This window comes from Natator depressus, chromosome 14, assembly GCF_965152275.1.
Source record: "Natator depressus isolate rNatDep1 chromosome 14, rNatDep2.hap1, whole genome shotgun sequence".
NCBI lineage: Eukaryota > Metazoa > Chordata > Testudines > Cheloniidae > Natator > Natator depressus.
This window is the reverse complement of record NC_134247.1, coordinates 14,976,505-14,991,666: the sequence shown is the minus strand read 5'-3', so window position 1 is coordinate 14,991,666 and position 15,162 is coordinate 14,976,505. Positions and strand designations below refer to the sequence as shown.

Genomic DNA, 15,162 nt, shown 5'->3' with positions numbered 1-15,162 from the left:
GGAGGGGGAGTCTGAAATTCAGCCAGTGGAAGGGGGCCCAAAAGGCCAATGCAAGAGTGAGTGATTTCAAAAGGGTAAATTTAAAAAATAAATAAAATAAAATAATCAAGGGAATTAGTAAGGGAATTAGTTAGGGAAGTTGCCTGAACTGAAGAACTCAAGGATCTGAATGTGGAGGAGGTTTGGAATTAATTTGTCAAAAGTGCAGAAACTATCTGGAGCCTGCTTCCCAAGCAAGGGGACAAAATTTGTAGGAAAGGGTTGCAGACCAAACTGGATGAACAAGCATGTCAAAGAGGTTATTAAGAGAAAGCAGAAGGCCAAGAAGAGATGGATCAGCAAAGAAAGCTACCTCTTGGCTGTCAGGAAGTGTGTAAGGAAGAAGTGAGAACTGCCAAAAGCCAAGCAGAGTTGGACCTGGCAAAAAAAAATTAAAACCAATAGTAAAAGGTTTGTTAGTCATAAGTGAAAAGAAAACAAGGAAAGAAGAAGTGGGACTGCTGAGCACTGGGGACAGGATGGAGATTAAAGATTCTCTAGGTATGCCTCAATTCCTAAACGAAAACTTTCCCCCAGGTTTTAATAAGGATAATTAGGAGCTTGGGGGCAGTGGCAGGGTGGCTAATGAGAACAAGGATATGGAAGTAGAAATTACCACATCCGACATGGGAGCCAAACTCAAAAAGCTTAATGGGACCAAAGGAGGGGGTACGGATAATCTCCATCCAAGAATATTAAAGGAGCTGGTACCTGACATTGCAAGCCCAATAGCAATAATTTTTAAAGACTCTGTAAACGTGGGGGTCATACATATACATATATGTAAGAAAGGAAAAAAACGTGATCTGGGAAACTATAAGCCCATTAGTTTGACCTCAAAAGGTCTTAGAACAGATTTTGAAAGAGAGAATAATAAAAGACCTAGAAGTAAATGGTAATTGAGATAAAATACAACATGGTTTTGTTAAAGGTAGATCATGCCAAACTGGCCTGATCTCTCTCTTTGAGAAAACTGATTTTCCAGACAAAGGAAATGCAGTAGATACAGTTCCACATGGGAATTTATTAGTTGCATTGCAGAAAATGGGGATTAATACAAGGTTTGAAAAGTGGGTGAGGAACTGGTTAAATAGACTATTACAACAGCTCATGCTGAAAGGTGAACTGTCAGGCTGGAGGGAAGTTACTAGTGGAGTTTGTCAAGAATGGGTCTTGGCACCAGTGTTGTTTAACATTTTCATTAATGACCTTAGCACAAAAAGTGGGACAGTGGATGAGACCTAGTTGGGAGGTATTGCCAATATGGAAGAGAACTGGAATATCATATAAGAAGTTTTGGATGACCTTGGAAACTGGAGTAATAGAAATAGGATGAAATTTAATAGTGCAAAGTGCTAGGTCAGGCACTTAGGGACTAGCAACAAGAATTTTTGCTATAAGTTGGGGATTTATCAGTTGGAATGACAGAGGAGGAGAAAGACATGGTGTATTGGTCGATTACAGGGTGACTATGAGCCGCCAATGTGATGCGGCCATGGAAAAGATTTAATGCAATTCTAGGATGCATCAGGCGAGGTATTTCCAGTAGAAATAAGGAAGTGCTATTACCACTGTACAATGCACTGGTGAGACCTCACCTGGAATAGTGTATGCAACTCCGATCTCCCATGTTTAAGAAAGATGAATTCAAACGGGAATAAGTGCAGTGAAGAGCTACTAGGATGATCAGAGGAAAAAGAATGCTAGGGGAGATATGATTGCTCTCTGTAAATACATCAGAGGAATAAACACCAGGGTGGGAGAGGAGTTATTTAAGTGAATGGCCAATGTTGGCATAAAAACAAATGGATATGAACTAGCCAAAAACCAGTTTAGCCTTGAAATTAGATGGTCAAACCATCAGAGGAGTGATGTTCTGGAACAGTCTTCCAAGGGGAGTAATAGGGACACAAAACCTAACTTGTTCTAAGATTGAGCTTGGTGAATTTATGGGTGTGGGTGTGTGTGATATGATGAGATTGTCTACAATGGCATATGGCCCATCCACGACTGCTATTATCAAACATCTCCAACAGCTGGTGATTGGATACTAGATGGGGAGGGCTCTGAGTTAGTACAGAGAATTATTTCCCAGGTGTCTGGCTGATAGGTCTTGCCCACATGCTCAGGATCTAAACGAGGGGTGGGCAAACTTTTTGGCCTGAGGGCCACATCTGGGTATGGAAATTGTATGGCGGGCCATGAATGCTCACAAAATTGGGGGTTGGGGTGTGGGAGGGGGTGAGGGCTCCATCTGGGGGTGCAGGCTCTGGGGTGGGGCCAGAAATGAGGAGTTCAGGGTGCGAGAGGCAGCTCTGGGCTGGGGCAGGGGGTTGGAGTGCGGGGATGCAGGGTGAGGTCTCCAGCTGGGTGGGGGGGCTGGGGATGAGGGGTTGGGGGTGCAGGAGAGTGCTCTGGTCTGGGACTGAGGGGTTCGGAGGGCGGGGTGCGGGAGGAGATCAGGGGTGCAGGCTCTGGGCAGTTCTTATCTCAAGCAGCTCCCGGAAGCAGCAGCATGTCCCCTCTCCAGCTCCTACGCAGAGGCGCAGCACCAGCCAGGCAGCTCTGCGCATTGTCCCGTCCACAGGCGCCACCCCTGCAGCTCCCATTGGCTGCAGTTCCTGACCAGTGGGAGCTGCAGGGGTGGCACTTGGGATGGGGGCAGCATACGGAGCCCCCTGGCTGCCCCTATGCGTAGGAGCTGGAGAGAGGACATGCCGCTGCTTCCAGGAGCTGTGCGGAGCGGGGCAAGCCCCCAACCCCGCTCCCCAGTTGGAGCGGGGGAAGCCCCAGACCCCGCTGTTCGGCAGGAGCTTGAGGACCGGATTAAAATGGCTGACGGGCCAGACATGGCCAGTGGGCCGTAGTTTGCCCACCCCGATCTAACTGATGGCCATTTTGGTGTCAGGAAAGGATTTTCTCCCAGATCACATTGGCAGAGCCCTGAGCAGGTTTTCGCCTTCCTCTGCAGCATGAGGCACGGTCACTTGCTGGTTTGGACTAGAGTAAATAGTGGATTCTCTGTAACTTGAAGTCTTTAAATCAAGGTCTGAGGACTTCAGTAATTGAGACAGAGGTTATGGCCCTATTACAGGAGTGGGTGGGTGAGGTTTTGTGGCCTATGATGTGCAGGGAGTCAGACTACATCAGTTGTTTTCAATCTTGTTTCATTTGCGGACCCCTAAAAAATTTCGAATGGAGGCCCAGACCCCTTTGGAAATCTCAGACATAGTCTGCGGACCCCCAGGAGTCTGCCGACCACAGGTTGAAAACCACTGGACTAGCTGATCACAATGGTCTCATCTCACCTTAAAGTCTTTGAGAAAATCCAAGCCAAAGCTGAGTTCCCTTTCAAAAGGGCACCATTTCGATGGGCATGTGGGCCCGAAAATTTGATATCTATTGGCTGGAGCTCTCTTCTTGGCTGCCTCTGTGCAATAAATGAGATTGGGGTGCTTACTGGCTTCCCCTAAGTGCTTGTCTTGCCCGGGCAAGACAGGCACACGAGGATCAGCAGCTGTGACACATTCAGAGCTAGAGCAGAGCAAAGGAAAATCTTGACTCAGAGTAGAGTCCTGGGGAAAGAAACTGGGGGAAGCCTGGACCTGGCAGGGGAGTTGGGATTTCAGGGGCACACAGGGAACTTGTGACCTGGCCAAAAGGTGACCCCAAAGGAAAATGGGTATAAATAACCGATGGGGATGGGCAAATTCTGGTGCCGTCCTGTGCCTCTGCAGCAAGTGGTTTCCTTGGTGGGGGGAGGGGGTTCCCCTGAGCATCAGGTGAAATTCAGCACAAAATCCATCTCAATTGTCACAGGGCGGATTCTATCTCAGACTCTCCCCGTGTCTTTCTCTCATCCATTACTAACCTCCGTTGGCCCTTTCTCTGCTCCATTTCACCCTCAGGTGCTCTTGGCATGAGGGCTGGAGCACAGGTCCCGCTTGTCCTCTCAACACATTTGGGAAGGTCTGTGGGGAGTAGTGAATTTTCAGGTGTCTCCCCCCAGAGGTGGGTGAGTCGACAGCTCTGGGATTCCCACTGGCTCTTGTCCTGGCTTTCTTTCCTGGACTTGAGCCTGTTCTCTGCTGGAGATGGGAGCCACACGGCATGAGAGAGAGTCTGGCCTGGAGGGTTTTCAGCCCTGGATGACGAGCTTGGGGGAACCAAAGGCAGGCAACTGAGGGCCATGAGGTCCCTTGGAAAGGTCAGGCAACCACATCACAGGGGCACTGCAGGATGCTCATTAGAGCATGTAGCCCACAAGCTCGGCAGATGTTTCCCAGCAAGGGGCCTGCCCAGTTCTGTGGTCTCATAGGCCAGTGCCACACCTCCCAAATAGCTGGCTGTGAGAGAGCGCTCTGCATGAGAACCCCACGCTGTGGCTCCCGCCACCACATTCCAAAATATTGCTGTGGGAACTGGCCCCTGCATCTCTCAGCGCGATGGGGAAATGGACCAAAGGAGAGGTAGGACCAGGCACTGATAAGGACCCCAGAGACGGGAGGGGAAGTCAGAGTCTGGGCCTTGGGGTTTCTCCTCAGAGCCTCAAGCTTGTGACGAGTATAAACAGGCTGATGGTGAGGGAGACAGGCAGAGAACTGGGTGAGGCGAATGAAGGAAGGGGGGGGAAGGGGGGGGTGGGAGGGAGGAGAGCGGTATTGGAGGGGGCATGGGAGACAGGTGTGGGGGGATGGGTGAGAGGTGGGGGTGGTGTCCACTGCACAAACCCGCAGCTGGTTTGCTTGCCCTCAGACACCGAGCACTGCACAATGCTTTGGTGGGATGGGGTGCATTTCCCAAATTCAGTATCTCAGTTGTGGCTGTAAACTCTGTCCCTGTAATAGCAAGTGCAGAAGGCTCCTTGCATGTGCCCATGTCCTGTTTGTGTGTCTCAGGCCTCTCGCAGGGAGAAAGTTTAAAGATGTGGAGATTTTAGGCAATGTCCCGTTCTCCACCCCTTGTTACCCAGTCCCTACAGTAGAGGCCCCAGGCCAGGTTTGGGGCACAAACCTCTGGAGAGTGGGAATCTGCCCCCTCCCCCTCTCCTCTGCTGTTTCCAGTTAAACCCTTTGAATGAAAGGATGTGACGACAAAACTTCCTGCCCAGGAACTGGTATCAAGGCCTCTCTTCCCTGAGCTGCTATTTAGTGTTTGACTCTGTCTTCAGGTCCCTCCTGAGAACCAGAGCCGGGCCGGTGCCAAGACCTCCACGCTCCAAGCTGGGGGACGTGATGGCTCCAGGTCAGAACTTGGTGCTTCAGGCCCTTCCCTGTTCTTCCACAAAGCCTTGAAAAGCAGCTGTCCCCCTCCATGGGTGTGTGACTGAGCTTGTGCTCAGTCCCTGGCATAGCACCTACACGTCTCAGGGCAGGGACTGCGCCGCCATCTCTGCAAAGCACCCAGCACTCCGTAAGTGACAGTGACATCTCCAACTGTCAATTTGGGATCCATTCTGGTACAAGACCAGCTGTGTTGTATCCCCTCAGCCCGGGGTTGTCCCGCTCCTGGGGCTGTACAGGAGGCAGCGATCTTGGACAAGTGCTTCTTTGTCAGCCTGAGGCTTTGAGCTACACCCCAAGCACTAACATTGTCACCACTAGAGGCCGTGCTCTAAGGGAACGTTGTCTTCCATGACTTCCAGTTAGAGAATTGGGTTCGCCGGGGAGGGCCCTGACCCACTGTTCTCTGCTGTCTGGGCTGCGTTCCCACGCTAATCCTGCTTGGCTGTTAGATTCATGCATCCTATTAGGGCTCTAGGTAATGGGACAGTGTTGAGGAGAGGGTTGTTTTACGAAATCAGGGAGGCTCCCACGGCTTTAGTCGTCCATCTCTCCTGGCTCTGTTGTGCCAAGAAGCCTTAGTTTCCATGATATGCCTTGATCAGGGGTGCAGAGTGCGTGCCAGGCAGTGATGAATTCCCCCACACACACCATCTCTTCCTTCCCAATCTTTCAGTGCCGTAGTTTCCCTGAAGCACTGTGCTCTGTCCCAGGATTTCCTAACTCCCTGGGTGGGAAAGCACTAATCTTTTGGAAATGGGATTGAAATCTCCTGTAGCCTGGCTGATTTATGTGGCCTGGGCAGAGGAACCCCTCTGTCCAATGTAAATAATCTTGGCCTGCCTCGTGCTCTGATAAATAGGGTCCCTGTTTCCTGGGGCTGTCCTTGTGCATCAGCTGTTCAAGAGGAGGCCAGCTTGGTTGTGGATGGTGCAGAGGAGCAGCTGGAGGCCAGAATGGCTTTCAAATGTTAGGCTGACTTCCTGTGTTCCTTTTCCCCTCCAAGCTCTGACCCTCTACTGAATTCTCTCACCGTCCCTTCTCTATCTGACAGCCTCTTTCCCCACCCCCATCTTTTTCTCTCTTCCGTCAGTCACACCATCTCATCAACAAGGGGCTTTGGAGTCCGAATGCCTAAGTTCTGTTCCCAGCTATGCCTCCGACTTTCTGTATGATTTAGGGCAAGTAACTTCACCTCTCTGAGCCCTGTAAAATGGGGGTAAACTCTGCACCTCCTTCCCAGGAAGGATATGAACCGTAATTCATTACTGTCTGGGAGATGCCTTGATCTCCTTGGATGGAAAGTGCTAAAGATGTGCAAGTTATGACCACTTCTTTCTTTTCTCTCCCGCACCTGCTAGCCAGTCCTCTGTTAGTACCTCTTGGCTCCTCCCCCTGTGTGGTACCCTGATTAGGAGCTATCTGGCACTCTGGAATGAAGAACTAATTTGAGGAATTCTCCTCTGTGCCGAGAGTTAAGTCTCAGGAATTCTGCCTTACAGATGTTGACAGCTGCATCCCTGGGGGGGGCGGGAGGGGGAGGGAGGGAGGGATGGGAGAGAAGCTTACCTCATCACAGCGCTGCTTTTCAGTCCAGGCGTCTCCAGGCCACTTTCCCTTGACGATGCTTCGGTAATGGAATTTCAGGGGCAGGGGGCTGTTTGAACTGTGATTGCTGCTAACCTTCACAAGCAAGTCCACTAGGGCCCCTAGGATCCTCCTGCTTGTGTCGGTGGAGGGAGAGGTACAGCGGTGCTCTGTGAGGAAGGGGCAGTGGCTTCCAGTGTGCACTCAACATATTGGATGGGCTGTCACATCTGCTTATGCTGCTGCTCCATGGATCTAGGATTGAATGGGATCCCTTCTGGGCTGCTGTTTTAAGAGCGTGGGGGGCTCTGTTGATATCTCAGTGCATCCGGCTTGGCTGAGAGGAAATTGTTTTCGGTAGAGAGTTTGTTGAAAAGTTTGGGGCTGAGGTAAAAAGAGAGTATAATTCTTTTTTCTTCTTTCTGGGGGTGTTCTCTCTCTCTCTCTCTCTCTCACTTCGTCACAGCTCCATCTGCTGTCTCATTTGTACCTGGAAGAGCCTCCCATTTAACTTACACCAAATCCTCCTGCCATTTTAAAAACAAGAAATAAAACCTCCTGACTCACCTATTCTGCTAAATGTTTGAAGTAGAGTCACCGTGCTGTATCTACCTACACATTATCTGTCCCTGTAGCTCTGTCCTAGACTCGCTTGGGCCTTTCGAGAGTGAGCCCCTTATTATGTCTTGCTGAGAGTGCATGCGAACAATCATCACGTGTTCTTAGAACTCTTAAAGACCCCATCTTTTTAGCAGGCATTTTCCCTTCAGGAAATCCCCTTCCAGTGTCAAGCACCAGCTGAAGTGGATGGATATAAACTCCCTAAAGTGGAACTGACCAGCCTAGTTCCTCTGCCCAAACTGCCTACAGGGCAAAAAGTAAGCAAACACGATACATGGTGCAAAGTAAATGATTGATTGGGCATTTCTTTGGGACCAATCAGCACAGATGTTAAGTTGTTTAACTCATTTAAGATGTTTATTTTAAAAAAAAGGTAAGGGAATTTTTATTTATCATATCTATCATTTTTATTTTGACCATGCCCTTTTAAAATCCCCAACAGTCTTTCCTTTTCCCCTTCCCCCACATTGTAGGAACAATTCCAGAACATTAAGCTAGACAGCATGAGGGCTATTTGTTGCAGAAGCTTGCTACTTTCCTGGCTTCTTCTGTGCCATTAAAGAGCAATTTGCTTTGAGAGTGACTCTGTAAAACTGGCATCATGGGGTTCCATGTTTTGTCTCTGTGACTCAGATCACATATGGCCAGTTCACAAGTAAAACATTATTATTATTTATTATTATTTTATTTTAACTGGCAGTCCTGCAAACTCAGCCTGGAATCTGAGAGTCAAGCTGAGCTCTTTTCTTCTCATGCATCATCACCAATAAAAATAAGTCCCTTGCCAAGTGATGCCCTCAGTGAATCTTGTGCAATCTGATAGCCTTCAATGGCGGGGCACGGGTGTAGCGGATGGGAATTTAGTAAGTAGCTCTTGTAATGATGCACAAGTACGAACTGAACCCTTAGCTATGCTGGCTCTGCAGGGGTAATGGCGGGGGGGAGGAAAGTAAAAATTTATTTTTGTTCTTTATATCAGCAGTTCTATCCCCAGGGAGCAGGTCCGTTGAGTAAGGAGATGTCATGTCTATGTAGACACTCTTCAGCATAGAACTGTGCATTAATGTTTTCCTAGGGCTTTGAAGATGAAAAATCCCTAGAATAGCTAATTATTCGGATTCCATCTAGACCTCTCCAGTCTCTTCTCCGCTGTGGGGACTAGTTACGCTAGTCAGAGTCCTCTGCAAACAGTGACTTGAAGACCATTTTGCATTAATTAACCTATTTACAAAACATTTTAAACTGCAAGAATTAACACAAAGAAAACTGCAATTACTTGGTTTCCTTTTCATTATAATTTGCATAAGTAAATGAGTCCCTCTCCCATTCTACTCTCTTGTTCCCCTAGCAAGGGTCATCTTTCCTGCCATACAGCACATCTTTATTTCGTATGGCATCTTCCATATACATTTTACAGAGAAGCTGTGAGAGGGAGAAGAAGAAAGATCAAAAGAGATGGAGAGTCAACAGGAGGAAGAAATACAGGGAGGCTGGCACAGATGTCAGGAATTTCAAGGGAGGAGGTGCTCTCTCCAGCAATGCGTGATTGACCCAGCAAATTCTATCCATGCTTTGGCTAATTATTCCACCCTAAATTGAGTGTGGCTGTTTTAGGGCCCAAATTTACCATATGGATCAACACAGAAACTCAGTGAAATCTCAAACACTGGCATGGGCTTGGATATATGGCCACTTTGAAAGGGAAATGGACCATCAGGGAAGTGGCATGGTGCAGCGAGTGACCCAAGCTGACACCCAATTGCAAGGGAACGCAATGGGCAAACATTGGTCTAGAAATGATTGATTCTAAACACACACACACACACACACACTTTAACCACCTTGTCCTCTTCTTTTCATTCTTATTTAGCACATAAATTCCAGAGATTTTAATGTTTTCAAACCCCCAGATGAGAATAAAATACCCCGTGTAGGAGGAAAGAATTAATTTGAATTAATCACTGGAGAGAGTTGAGGGCTTAATTCATCAACTGTGTGATGAAGGGCAGGGGTCCTCTTCCTTTATATAGTTCTCAACACCCCAGATTCTCCATGGGGCTGGGCTAGATTAAGGGAATGTGGGAGACAATACAGTTCTACATTCACAACCTGTGACCTCAGCCTCTGCCCTAGTAGTAAAATGCCAACCATCTGGTCCGTGGGCCATTCCTTGGCAGTGAGGAGCGGGTAAGAAGCTCAGGGGTGGAAGCAAAACCTCCTAGCTCGGCACTTTCCAGGCAGCTGACTCTATAAATGGAGCGTCCCCAGAGGGGAACTGAACAGAGGGGCCATCCCGTTGGGTGAAAGCGACAGGATAGATCCTGCTGCTCCCGCTCTATGTAACGGGAGCTTGAGGGGCTGCGGAGATGCTGGAGATGGGGTGTGTTGAGCAGTGGTGGCAGAGGGAATGGAGGAAGAAAGGACTGCGTGGCTAGAGCCAGGTTGTGTACGTGCAGGTCAATGCAGAAGAAGCTGGAGTGAAAGGAGAAGACAAAGGGATGGGTCAGGCGGTGGCTTGCTCGAAGGGAGGTCAGTACCGATGGGTTGAGGGACAGGCAAGCTCTGTCCTGTCCACACACAGGATGCTCTAGAAAGGGCTGCTGGATGTGCTCCTGTGCACAAACAGGAGCCAGGAGCGTGGGGCAGGGTGGCCACCCCAGAGCCAGAGTTGGGGCCCAGGAAACCCCTGGCCAAGGGGGAAGGCTGAACCCAATTTGCAGGAGAGTCTTAAATTTCTCACAGGACCATGGGGTCTGCCACAGTCTGAGAGTATGAGGGGATTTGGGGGCTTATATCCATCCCGTCCTGCAGCCACGGATGGTCCGTAGGGAGCAACTAGAGAGAGAAATTAAGCATTGTCCTGCAGGCACAGGTAGGCTGCTACGGAAAAAAATTGAGGATCAGGCAGTGACCAGAGTGGGGCCTGTAGGGCAAGCTCGGCATGCGATTGCTCTGCTTTGGTCAACTGAAAAGGTAAAAATTCAGCCTAGCTTCTCAGTGTTCTCTCTAGGATACAGGCTAGGCAGGGACTGTGGTGTCTCTGGGGAACCCTGACAAGGTGGGGTATTTCCTCAGGCTACTAGTGGGTTCTTTTAACTCTTCAGACTAGTCACTGACCTCTTTCTATATCCCTCTGTCTAACCGCGCTTGCTGTATCGTCGATCTGACGGTGCAAAGGTGGCAGGGTTAACAAATGGGTCAGGCAGCGTGTGTACAAATTGCTAGCTGCACCCCAGCTGTGGACATGTTCTCCCAAAGACCTGAGTTTTCCCAGAGTTTCTCATCAGAGGGCTGCACGTGTGATCCCTGTCTCAGCTGATGCTTTGTTAGGCCCTCTCTCCTGCTCCAGTGGGACGAGGTCTCCCATGCAGCCTGCATTTATCATGCAATGAGTAGTGGTTGTGGGAGTTCTACACTGACTGTCTACTCTTCTCTCTACAGAGCTCCTGGGATCAGCCAAGCGAATGAATGTGAATTACCAGGACGCGGACGGGTGAGTGTTTCCTGAACCTTCTCATTCAGTCTCCGTAATACGTTGGTATGAGCCGGTGATGCCTCTGGGCCGCTAGCATCCCTGGCTGTACTTGGCTGCTTGTTTAGGGTTGGTTTAACAGTAACAGGGCAGTTGATGGGTTTGATGTAGTGTGTCCTCTTGCATTACTGACCAGAAATGCCCATTCTATGTATTCTCCAGCTTGTTAAAACCTCCTCCCTGCTTTGGACAACCTTCCAGGACCAGAGATGGGCACAGTATGGTGCCTGCCTGGAGCAGAGCACTTGGGGTAAAAGCCACTCATTGAGCCTGGCAGAACTGGCACCGCAGCCCATCAGGAGGAGTGTTAATTCCCAGTGCTGTGCCCATTCCCTTTTCTCCTTGTCTGCGTTGTATAGGCTCCCTTGGAAATTACTCTTTAGCCTGACCCTTTATTTATATTCCACCCCCTCTCCAAAATCTCTTAAAAGACCAGCTGAGATTGCTAAACCACAACATACCTGCCTATCTCAGCACTTACGAAATCCAAGTACTTCTCAAAAATGACACTGAGTTAAGAAAACCACAAATGTTACACTGTCAATATAATAAACACACTATTCTTATCAAGTGTAAAGATATTTCATCCCCACCTTAATTCTGACCCATAAATTGGTGGCAGTTTTTTATATATTATATTTGTTACTTTATTTCGGTACCTACAGGTTTTCTTTTAAGGGACTCTGTTAAATGGGAAACATTGTCAGTTAGAATGTTTATTGATTGACCACTAGGATTTTTTGGTGAAGTATTTAGGGTGGCTGTTTCTTGAGAATGATATAGATGAATAGGAAAAGTGTAACAAGAAATGATAAGTTATTGATTTTTTTGGTAAAGATGTATGCGAGGCTGATCAATCTGTGTCAGACCCATTATGTACGGAGGAATGTTCCCTTTTCCAGAAGGGTTTTGTGTGATTGTTTTCAAATTGCTGATGAAAGAATCATATTTCTTTTGGGTCAGAGAGAAGGTGGAGATGGTATGATGAGTCATACGTTGCATCAGACTTGATAAGAAGAGTGCGTGTGTTCTGCTAGGAGAGCAGTGTAAGGTTTATGACATCCTTAACTATACACTTCCTTGCTTGGTGTTTGTAAATGTTGGGGGAAATGAGGGTTTATTTAGCAACCTTAAGCTGGTTTTTGAAACAAAGTTGCATTGACTTTGGAATTTCCCAGGTTTTTCAGTTGCGTCTTCCTTCCTTTTAAATGGAGACAAAGGTTTCGATTTGGACATCAGTGAGATGGACCGATCACTCGATTGTTAAGCAGTGAACAGTGAAGCTCCAGTGGGGGCCTGCTGTGGTCAGGATACACCTGCGGAGATGTGCCCATTCACTAGGTCGCTAAGTTAGCCCTGCATGGCGTGGCCTGTCTGGACTCTGATTACAAGTGAAAGTTGCTTAGAGCTCAGCAAATGTGAGTGTCCAAGCCAGGACTAGAACCCATTTCTTTGGATTCCACAGCTAGTGTCTCCTAGCCAAGTCGTCAAACCACTGTGGTCCTGGGTCTCAGGGCACGCTGCTCTCTCTGCGCCCTGTTCCCTCTGAGACATTCCTATGCATAACGAGAACGTGCAGTGACCCGAGGTGGTATTTCAGAATGTTAGGGGATCTAACCCCTCCTGTTCCTGGCATGAGCCAGCCACTACAGTTATGTCTACACAGCCCGTGACAGTGAGCGCCTCAGCCCGGGTCAACAGATTCAGGCACTGGGGCTCACACTAGTGGTGTGCAGACAGTGCTTTGAAGTTTTGGCTCAGGCTCTGGAGCCTAGGGACGGTGAGCTGCTGAGCCTGAGTGTCAGCTTGAGCTTCAACTTCAAAGCGCTGTCTGCACAGCTCTGTTGAGAGCTACCATGAACCAGGCTGGGAGGCTTGCTGCTGTGGGCTATGTAGACGTACCGCATATGCCTGGGGTAAGGAAGGAACTTCCCCGTGGGCAGGTTACCCCAGAGTTTCTTGCCCCTTCATCTGAAGCAGCTGCTGCTGTGATCGTAGACTAGCGGGGCTCCTGGGCTGACCTGCTGCGGGAGCAGCTCTGGGATGGGATGCACACAAGCTCCTGTGGTGCATGGGGCCGCCCCAAGTGAGCTCGCCCACTCTTTGAACGTGGCAGGGGAAAGTTGCGTGCCAGCCCCAGAGCGTGAAGGGAGCAAAGCCTGACTGAGCTCTGAATTCCCATGCTGCTCCCTGTGGGCACTGAGCCTCCCTTGGTCAGACGCAGCCCTTCACATGAATGAAGCAGCCCGGAGCAGGGGGAGCGCAGGGGAAGGAGGGAGCACTCTAGACAAACAGGCCTCTTTCACAGCCCTGGAACACAGGGCTCATTCATTCTAGCTGGCCTCACACATTCTGCCATGGGCGTCTGACAGGGGGAGAGCCATCCATGCTGGCAGTGAGACTGCAACAGTCAGGGCCAGAGCGGGAGGAGGGGTTAGGCCAGGAGGGGAGTGGGGGACACACACACACAGTGCCTGAGAATCGCCTGGAAAACCTGTCCCCTGGCCAAACCCCTCAAGTGCTGGGTTTTCTGCCTGCTTGTCCTGCTGCTGCCCAGAGAGCAGAGCTGGCCCCAGGTGGACTCTTCTAATTGCCCCAGCCTTGCTTGTTCCCTCCGTCCCTCCCTCCCTCCGCCTGTAGAGAGCAGAGTAAGGGTAAGGGGCGCTCCCACAATAAGACGATGACAGCATGTACTGCACATAGACCTCTTCCTTCACAGATCCCTTGAAAAGGGCTGTGAACCCTTGGGATGCAAGGAGCTGTTTTCTCCCCATTTTGCTACCAGAAAAACTGAGACTCAGAGAGGCAACTTGCCCAAGGCTCAGTGTCAGGGCCGACTGGAAACCAACAGAGTTTGAGCACAGCAGCAGGACCTCTGCCAGTGTGCTACGCAGAAGGGGTGCTCTGGCTGAGAATGCCTCAGATACAGGGATTTGGAAGCAGGTGCTTCCCAGGGTGGGGGATTGCTAGGAGTTTAGTGAGAGCGGGACCGGGTCAGGCTGGTCACACTGGAGAGCTGTAAATAGAAACAGATGGGGAGGGTGGAGAGAGAAAGCACTGCTTGGATTGCTTCGGACTGGGAGAGCTTTTCCAGCAGAAAATGTGAGGGGGGCAGGATATAGTCTGATATATAGGATCAGGTCAGTCTCCTCTAACTCAAAGCATTTGGCAGAGGGTGTTCTGGCCTTGTGGAGAAGCTGCATCTCCTCTCAGGAGCTGTGTGCTATGGGTCTTGGTCTAAACTGTCCACAGACAGCAGCAGGAGAGGTGGTGGAGTAAGAGAGCAAGGCCTGGCTGGTGTCACCAACCATGTATCAAGCTGCCAGGTCTCAGCATGTCTCCCTCAAATGTCTGGTGCCAGTTTGCTTTGGGGTCTCATGGGACAACCACCAGGTCTACAGGAGCCAGTGTGAGATGATTGTGGGGGGAAGAGTCCTGCCAGCTATGTCATGCCAAACTCCTCCATTGCAGAGCCCTGCTGAACTCAATGGCTTTACACCAGGGACCTGGTGTATGTAATGAGTGGAGACGGACAGAGAACTGGGGTTTGCCCCTGTTCTAGCAGCCATATGGCCAGGAACTGTGGGAATGCCTGAGCTGTGGAGCAGCCTAGACTGAGACCAGCCTCCTGGAACTGGAAAATGCAGGGGCAGTGGGAAATCGGCTCTAGATGCTTTTGATTTGGAGAGGAGAGAAATGGCCACCTTTGCCCCCATGCAGGGCTGGGCTTCGAGTGCATGGAGCCATGGAGTTGGCTGCTTCTGAGACCCTTGTCTTTTGCTGTTCTCAGGTTCTCAGCACTGCACCATGCAGCCCTGGGTGGGAGCCTGGAGCTCATCTCCCTGCTGCTGGAGGCACAGGCCACTGTCGACATAAAGGACAGCAATGGTAAGCAGCTGGCTCACCTCAAACCGGGGCTCCACCCACCCTCCCTGCTGCTCCCCCTTATGTCCAGGAGGGGACAGTGTCTCCGCCAGCCTACCACTTCCCCCTCACACCAAGTGACTGGGGAGAACCCGTCTGCCTGTGTAAGGTGGAGGTGCCCTCTGCCTGCCCCCATCCTGAGGGAGCAGTGCACCTGTGACCCCTCCCATGGGGCAA

The 15,162-nt window shown here is 49.9% G+C and overlaps 1 protein-coding gene across 9 annotated transcripts in view; it reads left to right on the top strand.

Moving 5' to 3' along the window:
* The window catches only part of CASKIN2 (CASK interacting protein 2), an 85,709-nt gene that overhangs the window by 53,623 nt on the left and 16,924 nt on the right, over positions 1 to 15,162 (top strand). For 8 of the 9 annotated variants that reach the window (XM_074972173.1, XM_074972178.1, XM_074972177.1 and 5 more), the window contains 2 exons: positions 10,971 to 11,022; positions 14,852 to 14,949. In XM_074972173.1, the coding sequence (XP_074828274.1) occupies positions 10,971 to 11,022; positions 14,852 to 14,949 (150 nt within the window). Of the gene's footprint in view, positions 1 to 10,970; positions 11,023 to 12,359; positions 12,480 to 14,851; positions 14,950 to 15,162 lie in introns of those variants that run through there. The other variant, XM_074972176.1, reaches the window with a different exon arrangement.